We start from the raw sequence: 17,925 nt of genomic DNA, 5'->3' as shown, positions 1-17,925 counted from the left end.
GTTGCTAGTATTCGCCACAGGGTGTGAGTAAACAAGAGAAGAAACGGTAGCAACATTGAACGATTCAGCAGAGCAGTGTAGGCAAGAGAATAAGTGTTTCTTCTAGGTTTACTCATTGTGGAACAACACCATAAAGTTGTGACGAGTGAAGAAAGAGAACCGTTGTCCACCTAATCTCTAGCTGCAATCTTATTATTATTTTTAAATATAATAAATAATAAGTATCACTATCATTGCTATTATTGTTATTATTCTAATTATTATTATTTGAAGTCAGGCACGTTAAATATTAATTTCAAGATGATGTTAAAAGAATGTTAAGGGATGCAAATGAAAGAGAGTATGGTAGAAGAGATACCTGAGTATGAAAACAGGAATCCTACTTCTACTGATAGTTTCATCATACAATGAAAATGTGGTTATTTATTAAGATTAATTAACTTTATTTTTCCCTTTTTGTTTATCAAAAAAATATCCTTTTTTTATTTAAAGCCTTCTCATCTAATTACCTCATGAAAATATCAAATTGTATAACTGATATCAGTGAACTTGTTTTCATACTACCTTATCAACTGTTTTCCAGGACGATTTGGATGAGACCACCTGTGTGTGGGATTCACATGTCATCAGACCATCAAAGAATGACAGAGTACCCAGCGGTCGGCCCAAAGTCATGTACATGTTCCCAGAACTCTACACAACTGAGGACTGCATTTCCCCAGTGGAAGGAGCAGACGCACAGCTGTGTCGGAGTAACTGCACATTCAGACCAGCAGTGCCATGTGACACAGACATCTGCAACCTTCTGATGATGGAGTCACAGTTAAATCTTCCTGCTGATTCTTATCAAGCGTTGGATTTGTACCTGGATTTAAGGAATACAATCCGATCTTCTCTGTGACTTCAGATGAAACTACATTTGAAAAGAACTAAATGAAACCAATCTCACAATTGATCAAATTTTATTTTTACATTTGTGAGTGAACTTTGAAGCAGGAGTGTATATACTTGGTGTTCATGTTATCCGACAGGTGAACTATAAATAAAGAAATATAATAACCTCAGAAACCCCTCTGAGTATTGAAGGTTAGTTGAACTGAATGTATAGTAAAAAATGTTTAATAATTGTACAAAAAATAAGCATAGTGGCAAGAAAAGGATTGTGTAAAGGAATTTCTTCAGATTGACGTCTCACAATAGTGATACTACTTATTACTAGTGTTACTGTTTTCATACTCAAGGTTCAAACATTTTGGAACTACATAGTATACTATGTACCCACTATTACGTCTTTCAAGCACCTGCAGAAGTGACTACTCTACAATCACTGCTGTGCGAGATATTTAGTTGGGAAGTCACAGTAATATCTTTGTCATTGTTGATCAGGAAATATATTTATACTTGCATAAGAGGAATTTCATTAGAGTATTGCCTTTTCTTAATGGTGCTAATGGAAGTAGACACTTTGTTGTGTATAGGACTGTAATAACAGATTTAATAATATGCTGCCTTTACATCAGTTATTAGGTAGGTGACACATGAACATAGGAAAAACAATAGGGATGACATCAATGAGAAATTCCACCTTTTATTGAACAATGATGGATTACAATTGTTACAGTAAAAGCTTCAAATAAACAAAACAAGGCCAAACATGTTTCTTGTTTCAGTTTCTTGTATTGGTACAGTAAGAATTTTGGCACAGGCATCAGCTATATGCTGAAAGGACTTTTAGAACTGTGTGCTTATCATTCTGTAAACTAATTTGGCAAAAATTGGAAAGAATCCTTATAGAAAAAGAACCTTACTGTAAAATAATGAATCTATTCAACAACACAATTTTGAATATACTTGTGTTTTTACTCCCTTCATCAACTTGCAATACATGGAACTTGTATAAGGTGCTATGGAGTTTTTCAAAATGAAGGGTAAACAACAACTTTGAATGCATTACGTGTTGGACATGTCAGTCATAAACACTTAACCTGAGTGCTTGAACAGCAACAGTATTTACCTGCTAAATGCAATATGTAGAACTTCTTTCAAGTCAGCAAATGCCACAGGATTCAAAGTGCCAATATGAAAGCGAAATGTATGAGATCCCTTGCAACCACTACAGAATATCCATTGTAAAGCAATCACCGGACAGGATGCTGTCTAGCTCTACACGGAAATCTGGGTAGGAGCTTTAAGTGCATGGCAACTCCAGAACTGCTCCACATGTGTGTGCCACAGGCCTGCGACTTAACCCACACAACCTGTTAAAAGTCACTTCAATGCTGTCCTTGCATAGCACAGAGGACCCTGTGCAGAAGCGCAAGAAGATCTCCAGTTTCCTTTGGTCAAGGCTTCTCACATACCGTAGCAGGTAAGTAAGGGCTGCCTGTTCCTGTGGATTCAGGCTTTCATTTGACGGCTTTATCATCTGGGCAACTTTCCTGTTTGTTGGCCTCTTGTTCTCATACAGTTCCATTATGCTCTCTTTTGTTAATAGCCTCGGCACAGCATTGTGAATACTGGAGTGGAAACAGTCAATGATGAACTTTGGCTCTTGAAGAAGAGCTTTGTGCGCCATGACTACAATTGCAGCCCGTATGTTGTCTTTAGAGGGCAGACAGTGTGAGCCCATTCGTGAAAAGAGGTCCAGTAAGTCCTCCTCATCTATTTCTTCCAGGTTTCCCTCTAGCACTTTCTCAACTGATTCTCGCTCGGTCACTGAAAGATATCTCAGAAAGGACATCATCAAAAGTTCTTCATCCACAGAACTGACTCCTTGACAACATGAAAGAATGAAAGCTGGTGACAGTCTGATTGGTATGATATTGTGGTCCATATATCCTTTTATCCATACTCTACCAACAGTTTGCCATTCCTTCTCCGAATAATCTGGCCGCAGTCTGGGCACTCGCTCATCTTCCCCCTCGCACTGTTGCAAAAAAAGCTCCCAGAAGGCGGAGTACACTTCTCTTGAGACCCCCTCACAAGTCCAAAGCGTTCTCATTTATTAACTCCATTATCAGTTGCACTTCCATTACTTTCGGATCCATGAAGACATTTAGAACATCCTGAACTATGTTTACCCGTCTGAATTTCACATAGCGGACTTCTTTTTCAGATCCCCTTGGTGATGCTGCATCGTCATTCAGTGTTGAATGCTGAAAGATAAAAACACATTTTAATTAGGTGTGATTACAAATTGATAAGTGAATAAATTAGTTGACAGACAATTAATCATCAACCTGACAAGCAATGCATTAATTCAGCTATTTATTTTTCATGCAAAAGCATTCTGTGGGTCTGAATATGATGTTTTATCTCACATATTCTCAATATCTTTCAATTGTTGAATTGTGGTTGGACTGAACAAGTAATCTAAGACATCAGCTTGGGCTGTGTGAACTTGTAATAGCAATTATTTTCTTTTTTGGACATTTTATAGACAAAAACATTATTTGATGATTTCTTTTTAATTAAAACAAAAGTAACACTTTGCAGCACTATTACAAAAAACGTATTCCTACAATATACCTGCAAAGAGTTGAGGTGATGTGGATTCCAGGAAAGAGTGTCGTCCAGATCATCACCATAATATCCAGAAATAGGTCCAACCTGTACTTCAAAGTCTTCCATAGATGCATGAATGGCAAGGGCAAGAGCGGAGTCTGACTCGTCTGCATCTTGGTTTGAGGTAGGAAACAAATAGTCCTCTTGAGATGCATGCCTGCTCCTGGATTGACAAAGATTACTGCCAGCATCATCCAAAGATGGAGAAGACATGACTTCTGTGGAAATCATCTCAGGAGGGGCAAGTCTTGGTGGTCTGCTTGATTCTCTTGTCTAGGTCAAATTAAATGAAACAAAAAAATAAAGTTATAATTATAACAGTGCATGCATGCATGATCAGATTAAATAACATTCATTGATACACATATACACACGTGATTGTACACGTGATCATGCAGTCTCTTCAACCCCATTTTCGTATTATTTTACACTACACCTGTGATTTATTCTAAACTAAGCTGTTGTCACCTGTAGATGATACCTAAATGCCACTAGAGGGCCATATCAACAACATCAATCAACCGTTTCTGTACATCCTTCTTCAGAGTTAGATAAAATGACATGCTTGGTTGAATAACTGTTTGAAAAATGTCAGTTCAAACTGATTTCAGTTAAAAGTATAGTTCTAGGGTTTTCAAAAAGAGCCACATTGAATGTTTGAACATGTTGGAGATTTTCAAAGCAATACTGCTCTTTTCAAATTCCTGCATCAACCAATTGTTGTAAAAATGACACAATTTATACAGGAGGCTTACTTCTTCATTTGTTTCCTGCACTGAGTCGTTGGGTGCTGGATCTGAATCTGAGGATCTCTCAATGCAATGCACTGGATGATCTGTTCCGATCCTCGAGGGATGATATCTCCTAGGTTGGTTCCTCACAGACAGTCTCTGCTTTCTCCTGGTCTAAAAATGAAATGAGCAGATTAGCAGATGATGGACTTGTATAGACTGGAGAGCTGTTCAATTAAATACATTTTTTGTTATTTATGTTTTTGGATTTGCAAAGAAGTGAATAGAAATGTAAGAGCCAATATTTATACATCTGAGCAGCTCTAACTCAACTATTACTCCGACTGAGAAAATCAATAGATATATTTATCTTTTTAGGATTTTTGAATGTTACAAATGGATTGCACATTACATTTAGTAAATAGATATATCTGGGGGGAAAAGGGGGTAAGAGGTGAATGTGCAGTTAATCGGCTTACACTAAATACGTTCACATTTAAAAACCTTATATTTTGAAATGGGCCACCTTCATATTTGTTTAGAGTTAAACAGTGCACCTACACATATGCTATATATTACTTGTATGTACTTTAATTGAAGTTTCACATTCCAAACAAACGTTTTCACCTGTTTAGTACAATTATGTCTAAAGACTTCCACAACAATATGTTTTTGACTGAATACAAAAGTGGAAAAAGACCAAAATAGCACACCTTGATTGGCCTATGGTCTGTGGGCTCGAAGTCCGAAGATGTGTCGGAGTCAGAGAGCATTATTGTGGCATCCTTAGGAGAAACTTCTTTATCCTTTTCCTTGGAGCAGGTGTAGATGCGCAGCATTCGTAGTTTGGTTTGATCGTAAAGCTGTTGCACTGTGTTTTCAAGGGCCTACTGGGCAGTGACTAAAATCACGAACGTCAAACTTGAAGTCTTTCAGCGGTCCTTTGGGAGACTTCCCATTTGGAAAAAACAAGGCTTTGCCAATATCCAGTAGCTCCTCCATGGTCATTGTTTTCTGGACAGACATGTGCCGCGTCCCACCTCCCTGTCTTGTACGGACCTGGTAATATTTCCCTTTTTGAAAGTTGAGCCATCCTATTTCCACTCACCGCGAGTCTTTGGAAGCATGTTTATTTCCAACACCAGGGCCGACATCAGGGTCTGCCTTTTCCCCTTTTCCCTGTAGTCTGACTCTTATTTTCTCCATGAGAGATGACTTAACTGTTGTTCGTTCTCCCGACTTAACAGTTGTTTCGTTTGTCCCCGTTATTTGCCGACAAAAGGCTCGGAGTGCAAGTCGGTCACCATATCTCTCAATATATTTCCCCAACTCCTCATCAGTCATGACATTTATGACGTTAATGTCGATCTGGAGAAAGCAGAAGAAATGTAAACAACGTTACCATACTAGCAAGTTAGCTAAATGAGGAACGAATTGGCCTATAGGCTGAAAACAGTGTAATGCTACATTTAGCTGTAAGTGCATGCAACATGTAGACTGCAGAATAACTTACCTTGTCATCTTTCAGTTGATTGACGATATTATCGGGTATATTTCGCCTTTTCAGGAACGTGAATATGTCCACCTCCCCTGCCATTGTTTATGGGTTGGACTTGGATGAGCTACCTGAAAATACGACCGGAATATGCCGTTCTGAGAGAATGTAACGGTGACGACGTGCAAGCAGGACCCTAATGTCTTTATAAGGAAGTCCGAGATTAAAATATACCTTTCCACTGTTATTTCAATTGAAATGTTGGTCTACTGTGTGCTCCACTTCCTCCTTGGCGCACTGGTTAATAGGAAGTGGATTCAAAAATAAAGTCAGGATAACGGATTAGTTTCGTGTGCGCACGAGAAAGGAACCTGTTTTCCTGACTTTATTTTATTTCTCATATATTTTTTTGAAAAAAAAAAGTCAGGATAACGGGTTTGTATCTCGTGCGCACGAGAATTTTTCTCGTGCGCACGAGAAACATTCGCGTGCGCACGAGATACAAACCCGTTATCCTGACTTTTTTTTTTCTTTCTCTGTTTTTTTTTTTTTTTTTCCTGTCCCTTTAGGGGCTCCGTAATATTATTATTATTATTGTTGTATGTTTTTTTTCTGACATGTTCAATAAATTGACTTAAAAAAATCATTGTTCATGGTGGGGCTAAGATGGGGCTAAGCCATTTCTTGGTATGGCTGTAGCCATGGGCGCGGGAAGGGGGGTGCTGAGGGCGCTGCAGCACCCCCTAGCGGCAGGCAGGGGGTGCGGAGCTCCCCTGTCTGAATTATTATTTTGACGGTTATTGCTGATCCCGCTGTGCATAATCTGTGTAATATGTTGCCAATAAATTCCACATTGTTGGTAAAATAATATTTTGGCCTGCCCCGAATGTTTTTTCTGTAGGCCCGGACAATTCTACCTCAATAATATAATACATTAACCGTGCTTTACGTGAACCTCATCAAGACACTAGAAAGGACGGCAGGACTGTAATTTCCCGTGTTCAGTGAATGCAACAGAGGCAAGACACCAGACCAATCAGAGAGTTGCATGGAAATAAAAGTGCTTGTGTCATTCAAGCTCGCGGCTCTGTGTGTGTGCGGAAATAGCGCATTTAGTGTGTGTGAGAGAGGGGGAGGGTTATGGTTATGGCTAGAAAGGATCCGTCTAATGTAAATATGACGTCACGTTCTCGTTCTAACTCTTGTTGTAATCGGAGCGGCTCGGCTGTAATCGGAAAGGGTCGGGGTGGGCGGGACGCGGGAAAATCGCGGGAAGATCGAGAAGAGGCGTCGTTCTAACTCTCGTTGTAATCAGAGCAGTGGTAACCACTCAAAGTCCTCAAGAGATAGGAAACGACAGCAGTGTGTGGGACCTTATTGCGCGAAATTACTGAGCACACATACCACCTACAGGATGAGACGTTCATGTGTACAGTGATATCAAGACTAAATGATCTTTTGGAGGACGTAAAGCAACACACCCCACATGACAGTAGTCTTCCTCTCACCTTCACGCCCCCCAAACACAAAAGGCAGAAGAGGACCATAACAACTCTCAGTACCAGCCATCGTAGACACCCTTTTTCAGGCCGGGTGGGTCATAAAGCTGAGGTCATGAGATCCAACTACAGAGTGGACAGCTTGAACAAGATTTTAAGAGCTAAGTCCCCAGAGTCTAATGCGGGAGGAGCAGGCAGGGGTACGAAAAGGAGGATAGATGCTTTAGGTAAGAACAAAGTATATTTACTTTTGCCATCTCCTCTATATTCACAAAACACAGCCAATCATCCATTCCAATCCTATGTGACATGGCACAGTTCATTTCACTCCAATAGAAATTGGTATAAAAGAGACCATTAGTCTTCTCATTGTGCTTATTGCTGTGGATAGGTGTTAACTATTGTTGTTGTATTGTATCATATCAAAAGTTGTTTTCATCCAAGGCACCACCGCCAGGTGAATGTTGGAAGCTTGGAGATGAATGGAGCTGTAAAGAGGTGGTAAGTAAAACAACGTTTTTAATCCATTGCATGTGATTGATGTAGTTATAAAAAGTATATCATAAGCTGTCATTACAATCTAAATATCTAACAGCAAAAGGAGGAGAGTCTGAGGAGGAGAGGAGATGAGGAGAACAGAGGAGAGGAGACAGCAAAAGGAGGAGAGTATGAGGAGAGGAGAACAGGAGAGGAGAGGATAAAGCAAAAGGAGGATAGTCTGAGGAGAAGATGAGGAGAGGAGAACAGAGGAAACAGGGAAAGCAGAGTAAAGAGCAGAGTTGAAAGAGAAGTTGAAAGCAGAGCAAACAGTAGCAGGAGAAGTAGAGCAAATGTAAAAGTAACTTTGAAAAGTATCAGCAAGAAGATCAGAGTTGCATAATGTTATTTTGTTTTATTCGTTACTGTTATATTAATGTTGTATGTTAATTTTTGTACATAGGATAATAAAGATGATCTTAACCTTGAACTCGATTCATGACCTCATTTCATTATTAAAACCTTAATATCAAATTACAGACTGGATTCAAATTAGGATCTCCGAATGTGTTGATGTAACGTTTGTGATAAACTGAAGGATAAAGTGTTCCTTTATGTGTTGAGAAAATTCCCCTCCCTCCTAAGCCAAGTAAGGTGTTTAAAAAGCCTCTTGGATCAGCTGGAAAATGCATCATCACAAAGCTGAAAACAGCTGTTTCACTTTACTTTTGAAAGATACGACAGAGACAAAGCAACACATATGATGATATTATAGAATATGATGCATTGCTGAAGATTAAACTACCCAACGGGATATAAAAGAGGTAAACACATCTACAGCAGTAACATGCAACATACATTTTATTGCACCAGGAGCTATCTTGGGACTTTTACTGCAACAACGTTGACTTGCCTGTGAATACAAAATAAACCATAGTGTTGCTGATCTACAGTGTTGTCATTCTTCTTTCAACAGCAAGACCGCTAACAAGTATTTACATACTTAATATAGTTTAGTTTCTCGCCATCCCAAACGTAAACATTCAGCCACGTGACTGCGCTTCCGAGCCGCTCCGATTACAACGAGAGTTAGAACGAGAACGTGACGTCATATTTACATTAGACGGATCCTTTCTAGCCATAACCCAGCAGCAGGGACCGTGTTGTTAGCATCTGGTTAGCTAGCTGCACTAACGGACATACGGAGCTGTTTGTTCCACAACAAGCTGGAGGAGAGCTCTCCTGTCAGACTGAGAGACTCAGGTGAGCTAAAGGACTCTCTGAGTGTTTAGATAGTTAACTTTAGTCTAAGTTATCTCAGTGGGTCTCAAACGGTTTGGTCAAAAATTATTCAAAAGATTATTTCCGCGGCACACCTTCATATAATCATTATAGTTAAAAAAAAATAAGAGAATAAAGGAAAAACAGTTATGAAATACTATATGGCAGTAAAACAAGAATACAGTTTGAAAGGGGAGTGATTTGTAAAATATCCATAAAGAAAAAGAACATCTGCTTACAGTTGTGTTTCATCTGGGTGTTGAGAGATGTATCCATAGATCTCTTAATGTTGCTCTCAAAGTGCACTTTACCCCTGCCTATATGCCGTGAGCTGATTATCGAGCCTTCATTGTAACAGTCGCGGGTTTACTGTGTGTTTGCGTGTAGGGAGTTCTTTTGTGCGTGCTCTATAGTGCCCGTAATAGTGTTCACTGGAGTCCAGCACCTCAGCACCCCCACTCAAAATACCTTCCCGCGCCTCTGGCTGTAGCCTACCCCAGCCATACCCTGGCGCTGCCACTGCCCTGGAACCCAGAAGTCTGACGAGGATACGTTTATTCCTGCATTCACATCCAGATATGCATTTCTAGACAATACAAGTATGCAAGCTCTTTGCATAACTTTATTTCGCTGACTTCCGGTTTGTACGACTTCCGGTTTGTGCTGTGTCGGCAAATCCAGTGTCCAGCTTGTCGCTGTGTGACAACCATAGACTGGTGACAACAACGTCATGTTTGTTGCATACCTGCAAGATTTACCTGTGACAAATGTCAGCGATGTGAACAGAATTGTCGCCCTACTTTCACCTGCACCCAGCATCAAGCGGGAGAACGATATATCATACAGTCGACCCCTAAAACAGTTCACACAGTAATGGAACAGTTGTTAAGCATTATTTTGTCCAACTAGTCTACATTATTAATTTGATGTTTGTCTAAACTGCTAAGAAGCTGACAGCTGAGTTAGAACAGAAAGACATGCAGGCCATAATCACTAGACGCTCAAAAGAGGAATGTGTGTGTAAGGCTTACATCAGAGGTGCCCAGTACGTCGACCGCGGGGGCATCGTGGTAGATCGCGAGTCATTCATAAATTAAAAAAAATCCAGCTCCGTTAAAATAGACAAAACAGGTTTTGATCCCTCCTCCTTTGGCCTCCCTGCCACTTAATTCAGGAGTTGACTTGATTGACAGAAAAAGCGACCTATTGCTTTCCAGTCTGTTAACACAGAATGCAAAGCGATACAAAATCAGTCAAGTGCCGGGAGAGACAAACAACAAAATGAGTGCGGGAACAAGCAAAAAGCTAAAAAGTTAAGTTAATTTAATAATATATGTATTTTTGAATCAAGTATTCATCTTTATTGTCTTCATTGTTAGTTTCCACATGCCTAAAACAACCTCAAACTAAATCTAAAAGTTGATGGCTAAATAAGAGCGTTTGAGAAATTGTGCAAGGCACACAGTAGTAGTCCGAATAGTCGATTAATCGTTTCATTAATCTATAGATTAATCGATAATCAAATTAGTCGTTTGTTGCAGCCCTATTGTAGTTATCCCATGTAAAAATAAAACGTGTTATTCAGCAACCCTTGCAATTTGGGTTTTTATTTTTGGTTGGTAGACCTCGGTTAGCTGGTCATTTCAAAAGTAGCTCACCAGCCAAAAAAGTGTGGGCACCCCTGGCTTACATGAACTGAATTGAAACACTGTCCATTGGTTGGTTAATAAACAAGACATTCAAGTCAAAGTTGTAGGCATTTTCATTTGTAGCACGCTGTAAATATGGACTATGAATGAACACATGCAATGTGGAAACACACAAATAGGTTTATTCTTAATACTCATAACATGTATCAGACACAATGACTTTACTGAGAGTGAAGAAGATTTACCTGTGACAAATGTCAGCGATGTAAACAGAAATGTCGACCTGCTTTCACCTGCACCCAGCAGCAAGCGGGAGAAATGTTTCAAGTTGTACTTATTACATTACATTGCATTTAGCTGACGCTTTTATCCAAAGCGACTTACAGTAAGTACATTCGACCAGGAAGATACAACCTTGAAGAAAACAGAATCATATAAGTACATCAGGTTTCATAAAGCCAAACATTTCAAGTGCTACTCAACTGCAGTGTGAGAAAAAGTTTTTAGAGAGTACTTGTCCATGGACAAGTGAGTTTGGCAATTTACTTGTCCGAATACATTTTTCACTTGTCCAGAATGGACAAAAATTGGGGCCACTGGAATCTTCTTCTTCGCCATCGTATTTTACATTTTCACACATAGGGTTGGGTATCGTTTGGATTCGAACGATTCCGGTTCTGCTTTTCGATTCTGGTTATTTTCGGTTCTTTGAGAGGGTAAAAATAAGTCCCATGATAAAGTGGGAGAAAAATATATTTATGAAAACATTAAGTCAAATCTGTATTCCTATTTACAAATCACTTCATACTGTTTAATTTATTATGGTTATTGAATACAATTATATAAAAATAATCTCTGCATTGTTTAGTTAGTTCTAAGTGGTGCAGTTTGAGAATGTACAATTGGCCCAGTCTCCTCTGATGTTACACTGCAACCTGCCTGATACCTGCCTATGTAGAAAAGCGCTAGGCCTTAAATATAATGATAATAGGCTAATAATAATAGCTTATAATAATAAGTAATAATTAATTATTCACTTTTCTACAACTCAAAGACGCTTGCACGCTTACACATGTCCTTATGCATGTGTATTACATGCTGCATCTGCCCAGCTGCTCACTGTTTGTAAAAGTAAATAAATAGTATTTTCATTTAAATAATGTAGTTTCTATACCCTGCTTCATAAACAACACTGACATCCCTGTGCTCCTCCGAGTCTGGGGGTCCGGGGATGTGAGGACAGCGCGAGGACACAGGGAGGCTGCTTCACTTCATAAAGGAAATGGCGGTCAATATTAACAACACATGAGCTAAAACGCTTAATAACCTTCATTACGTGTCAGATAAAGAACATAAGAAAGTTTGAAAAAGATGAGGCTGTTAAACGGGCAGCGGATCCGCTGTGTGTAGAAAGAGAGAGAGACGCTGAGCTGCACCATGCAGCGAACAGCTGATCCGGAGCATAGAGAGAGAGCTGTGGTCCGCGGGGCTCGGCCTCGCCTCCTATCCTCACAACTCTTATTAATCCCGGTACCGGACAATTGTTATTTGTTCCTACTCGGAACAGAGTTTTGCTTCCCAACCCTGCCACTGTGCTACACTTCCAGCGCTGCCCCGCCCAGCCCCCGTCTGTACAGAAAAAGGCGAGATGCATTTCCTTAGGAATCGACAAGCAGAACCGAAACTAACATTTCTAAACGAACAATGGCGGACACTGACAATTTGCGAATGAGTTCTGCCTTTTGTAAACTGAATTTATCAATAAATCAGGGCGAAAAACGTCACTTGTCCGCCGGACAAGTCAATTGAAATATCTACTTGTCCGATATTGTAAATAACACGTCCCGGACGGTGGGACGTGTACTTTTTCGCACACTGAACTGGCTATAGATAAGCCAGTCCTTTATTAGTATATAAGTGCTCTGTGAGCAGTTCTTTGTTAGTAATTCTATATCTCGAAGTGGAGTCGAAAGAGATTAGTTTTCAGTCTCCTCCGGAAGATGTGCAAGCTATCTGCGGTCCTGATTTCAATGGGGAGCTCATTCCACCATTTTGGAGCCAGGATAGCAAACCCACGTGTTTTTGCTGATGGGAACTTGGGTCCCCCTCGCAGCGAGGGAGCAGCGAGCCGTTTGGCTGATGCAGAGCGAAGTGCACTGGGGTGTACAGTTTAACCATGTCCTGGATGTAGGAAGGGCCAGATCCATTCAAGCATGATACGCAAGTACCAGTGTCTTGAAGTGGATTCAAGCAATTACTGGAAGCCAGTGAAGTGAGCGGAGGAGCGGGGTGGTGTGGCAAAATGTTGGAAGGTTGAAGACTAGACGAGCCGCTGCATTCTGGATGAGCTGCAGAGGTCGGATGGCACATGCAGGTAGACCAGCCAGGAGGGATTTGCAGTAGTCTAGGCGTGAGATGACGAGAGCCTGGACCAGAACCTGTGTTGCTTTCTGGGACAGCTGGGGACGTATCCTCCTGATGTTGTAAAGAGTGTATCTCCAGCAGCGGGTTGTAGCAGCGATGTTTGCAGTGAAGGACAGTTTGTTATCTAGGATCACACCCAGATCCCTTGCAGTCTGTGTCGGGGAAACAACAGAGCTGCCGATGTTGATTGCTATGTCAAGAGCGGGACAATCTTTTCCCGGAAGGAAAAGCAGTTCAGTCTTGTCAAGGTTGAGCTTGAGGTGATGAGCAGACATCCACTGAGAGATGTCAGCTAGACAAGCAGAGATGCGTGCGACGACCTGGGTCTCTGAGCGGGGAAAGGACAGAATTAGTTGGGTGTCATCAGCGTAGCAGTGGTATGAAAAACCATGCGGGCTAATGACTGATCCGAGCGAGTTTGTGTACAAGGAGAAGAGGAGGGGACCAAGAACAGAGCCCTGAAAGACCCATGTAGTTAATTGACAAGGGTCGGACTCGGAGCCTCTCCAAGTTACCCTGTAGGTACGGTCTTTGAGGTATGAGGTGAGGAGGGAAAGTGCAGAGCCTGAAACTCCAAGTTTCTGGAGAGTGCGAAGGAGGATCTGATGATTCACCGTGTCGAATGCAGTAGACAGGTCCAGAAGGATGATGAGAGAGGAGAGGGAGGCTGCTTTAGCAGTGTGCAGTTCCTCAGAGACAGCAAGGAGAGCAGTTTTTGTGGAGTGACTTAACTTATGAAGTTACGTCTACAATTAGGAGGGTAAGCTTTTATTTCTGTAACGTTAAACTTATTGTTTTTCTTCAACAAGTTTGACTACATTGAAAGACAGAGGAGGGACAGTATGTGCATTCTTAATGAACATACTTTGTATTTTTGTATTTGTCAGGGTGTTATGCTACAGGTCCATGAAGACAGGCCCCGCAGTGAGTTCAGGATGAAGTGTTACTGTCTTAGTTACCGTCTGGTTAAACATGTTCCTGGGGATTCGGCTCATTTTAGACACAGCCAATAGTAAAACGTAAACTTACTACATAAGCATAGTGCGGAAAAGTGACCAAAGCTCTGCTGACTTTTCTGTGCACTAAGCAAATTCCATAAAGGCCTGGGGCCTCATTTATAAATGGTGTGTCTGCTCAAAAGATGGCGTACGCCAGTTTCTGCGCACTGTTTGCGATTTATAAAAAACTAACTTGACGGGAAAATGTGCGGAGAATAAATTGAGGCTTAAAAATATGAGAAGACAGATCAATACCTCCATAATCTTCAGTGTGGTTAGCTATGAATCTTCCAAAATGTCCAAACACCTTGTCCAGGACATTGGTTTATACAGTATAAAATGTGCAACAGTACAGTAGGCCCACACAAACTGCAGAACACCGGGGCTTTGGGAACACTCAAAATTACTTAAAATGATTTAATTCCCATTTAACCTGTCTCAGGGCTTCTTAAAATGTAATAAACTATTCATGTGTCCTACTCATTTAATGGGAAGAAACTCAGCTAACTGATGATATGAACCTTACCGAAACAAAACACAAGTCTCACAAGAAGCGTCTAAATGAGCCCTGAGCGAAAAAATGCTAACACACTCTAGGTATAAATCAATCGATATACTTATCGGATATGCACAAACAAGCTTAGCTAACAAGCTGAGATTCCACAGATTCTAGAAATATAAGTATCATCACTGAGCAATCAGAACTCGCGACAGGGGAAGCAAATACAGACATCACACAACGTAGCTTTAGGTAGCAAAACACGGATATATGCTCACCTTTTGCTGTTATTCTGATCAAAAACGAGAAACGCGGTTGAAGGTTAATCCATAGGTTAATCCAATGTATCTGTCACTTTGAAATAAGTATTGATAATCCATAATTCAATTTTTATGTCAAAAACTGAGTTTTCATGTTAGCTGCTAATGATAGCTTCCAGAGTGTATGACAGCTTCCTGTTTTGTCTCCTTGGATATGAGTCCAAACAACTCACAAACTGCACCGGGCGCTGACGTAGGCACCCTGTGACCATCAGATTTGACGACGCTGATTGGCTGAAATGATATTTCGGCGGCATAGTTTAAAGATAGCAACAGTTGGCTTCTGCTGCACTTGCTGCACTCTCGTCTGGGTGCTGTGCATAGCGCCCAGATGAGAGAGGGTAATGATACACGCTATGTCCAGGCAGGAAACATGTGACTTATCAGTACACAATTTTAAACAAGATTTTATTGTAGATTATACATTTTACTGATACAAATTATATAATATGTAACTTGTTTATTACAAATATAAAAAATATATTTTTTACATATATATTTTTTTATTTTTAATATGGGAAGAAGGGGGCGGCGCCCCTATGGGCCGGCCGCCACTGCTACTAACATGTTTAATCGTGTTTTATGCCTGTGCTGTCTAAAGACGCTGTCTTACTCCAGCCAGCGGGTGGTGCTGTTGCTTTTTGTTTCTTCTTTTTTTGTTAGTACCAGCCAATGGGAAAGACTTACATTAAACACATAGGAAGTGATACCCACATGTGAGTCGTGGGCTGCAGTCGAATAGTCCCTTTAACTTAGGAACCTTCCTAACCACGTGAAATGACCCGGAAGTCCCTCAGTGGCAGCCATGATAAGTGCCGTTCGAATTCTCTAGAATGATAGGAAAGGAGGTTTCAAACTTCCTTTATAACCTCATTTAGCTTAGGAACCACTGAACCTCCCTAACCGAAAGGAGAGGAGAAAATGCTGCCCACAATGCCTTGCAGCCGCAGCATTTGACGTCACACAACAGTCGGCCGTTCACGGACACAAACGATTATGACGGAAAAATTATATCATGAAAGTTACGGTGCTTATTAAGCATTTTCAAACGTATGTGGTAAGTTGCCAAAGTGCTTTGTTTTGAACGTTCATCAGTATTATAATCAAAAAGAGAAATATGAACGTTAGTTTTTACTGAAATTATCAAATAAAGTCAACATTTCACTGAGCTGTGTGGGGTTTGTTCAACTTTTAAAAGATGTTTGAATGGTGATGTACACAGTGATAGGTGTTAAAGACTAACGTTTATAATAAATACATTTGTATTGATTTTAAGATATTTTCATAGTTCATACGATCATTTGTATTAATGTGGACCGGAGGGAGAGGGTGACGAGCATAAGTATCACTTTCATTTTTTATTTCAATTTCAATTTTGGTCATGAAGAATATGTTTCTCTGTTGCCCCCGTTCATAAAGCATAACACAACAGCATCAGAGCACGGTGCAGAACCTCTAGATGAGTTTACAGTAGTCCCTCGTTCTTATTAAACATCCATGTTGTAGTCCGCTGTATAGAAAACTGTAGTTTCCATAGTTTCCCCACAGCGGCAGACGCACAAAATGGCGTCCGCTGGCGCATCATAAACACGTCGGATAGTGAAAGTGCAGTCGGATTCTCTAAAGCACCGCAGTCTCTTCTCCTAAATCCTTTTGAATTCTGCTATCCACTATCCCTTAACCCCGTGACGTTTCACTCAGAGGTCAAGGAATAGGAGATAGGGTTAGAACTTAGGAGCTTATTTTTAAACTATCCGAACGCAACCGTGGTTGAAAACGCTAAATGGACTATTCGGCTGCAGTCGCATAGTCCATTTAGCTTAGGAACCTTCCTAACCACATGAAATGACCCGGAAGTCCCTCAGTGGCAGCCATGATAAGTGCCGTTCGAATTCTCTAGAATGATAGGAAAGGAGGTTTCAAACTTCCTTTATAAGGCTTAGGAACCACTGAACCTCCCTAACCGAAAGGAGAGGAGAAAATGCTGCCCCACAATGCCTTGCAGCCGCAGCATTTGACGTCACACAACAGTCGGCCGTTCACGGACACAAACGATTATGACGGAGAAGTTATACCATGAAAGTTACGGTGCTTATTAAGCATTTTAAAACGTATGTGGTAAGTTGCCAAAGTGTTTTTTTTTTAACGTTCATCAGTATTATAATCAAAAAGAGAAATATGAACTTTAGTTTTTACTGAAATGATCAAATGAAGTCAACATTTCACTGAGCTGTGTGGGGTTTGTTCAACTTTTAAAAAGATGTTTGAATGGTGATATAGGTGTTAAAGACTAACGTTTATAATAAATACATTTGTATTGATTTTAAGATCTTTCATAGTTCATACAATCATACGTATTGGGATCATTTGTATTAATGTGGACTGGAGGGAGAGGGTGATGAGCATAAGTTTCACTTTTTTATTTCAATTCCAACTTTGGTCGTGAAGAATATGTTTCTCTGTTGTTCATAAAGCATAAAGCACAGCATCAGAGCACGGTGCAGTCTCTAGATGAGTCCGTCGTTCTTATTATACATCCATGTTGTAGTCCGCTGTATAGAAAACTGTAGTTTCCATAGTTCCCCCACAGCAGCAGAGGCACAAAATGACGTCCACTGGCGCAACATAAACACGTCGGATAGTGAAAGTGCATTCGGATTCTCTAAAGTACCGCAGTCTCTAGTCCTAAATCCTTTTGAATTCTCCTATCCACTATCCCTTAACCCTGTGACGTTTCACTCAGAGGTCAAGGAATAGGAGATAGGGTTAGAACTTAGGAGCTGATTTTTAAACTATCCAACCGCAACCTTCGACTTCAGCCCTCGTCTCCGTAAATATCCTTGCGTCAGCGTCTCACGTGGTTGGGCGTGCTCTCTTCTGACCATATTTGGAAGTACAACTTCCTACAGGTTCAACCTCCACTGTCCGGGGCCGCAGCTAGAACCTTCCCGTTCCTTCAACATGATACTGTAGTGATTACAAGTGTGA

At 40.6% G+C, this 17,925-nt stretch overlaps 1 protein-coding gene across 2 annotated transcripts; it reads right to left on the bottom strand.

Annotated features, from left to right (window-relative positions):
• Positions 1 to 1,575: 1,575 nt before the first annotated feature.
• LOC307016667 (uncharacterized protein) lies at positions 1,576 to 6,200 on the bottom strand. 2 transcript variants are annotated; one of them, XR_013801862.1, is made up of 5 exons: positions 5,809 to 6,200; positions 5,009 to 5,663; positions 4,320 to 4,469; positions 3,529 to 3,837; positions 1,576 to 3,155 (listed from the first exon to the last, which is right to left on the bottom strand). XR_013801862.1 is itself a non-coding variant. In XM_079645879.1 (4 exons), exons 1-4 carry the CDS (start codon positions 5,132 to 5,134, stop codon positions 2,979 to 2,981), a joined length of 762 nt encoding a protein of 253 aa, XP_079502005.1. In that variant the 5' UTR covers positions 5,135 to 6,200; the 3' UTR covers positions 1,576 to 2,978. The 2 variants fall into 2 exon arrangements, 1 of the variants encoding a protein (XP_079502005.1); XM_079645879.1 differs by having other exon boundaries at positions 5,009 to 6,200.
• Between the last annotated feature and the right edge of the window lie 11,725 nt (positions 6,201 to 17,925).

Source organism: Notothenia rossii (genome assembly GCF_949606895.1).
Source record: "Notothenia rossii genome assembly, chromosome: 8".
Lineage (NCBI taxonomy): Eukaryota > Metazoa > Chordata > Actinopteri > Perciformes > Nototheniidae > Notothenia > Notothenia rossii.
This window is presented reverse-complemented; position numbering and strand designations above follow the sequence as displayed.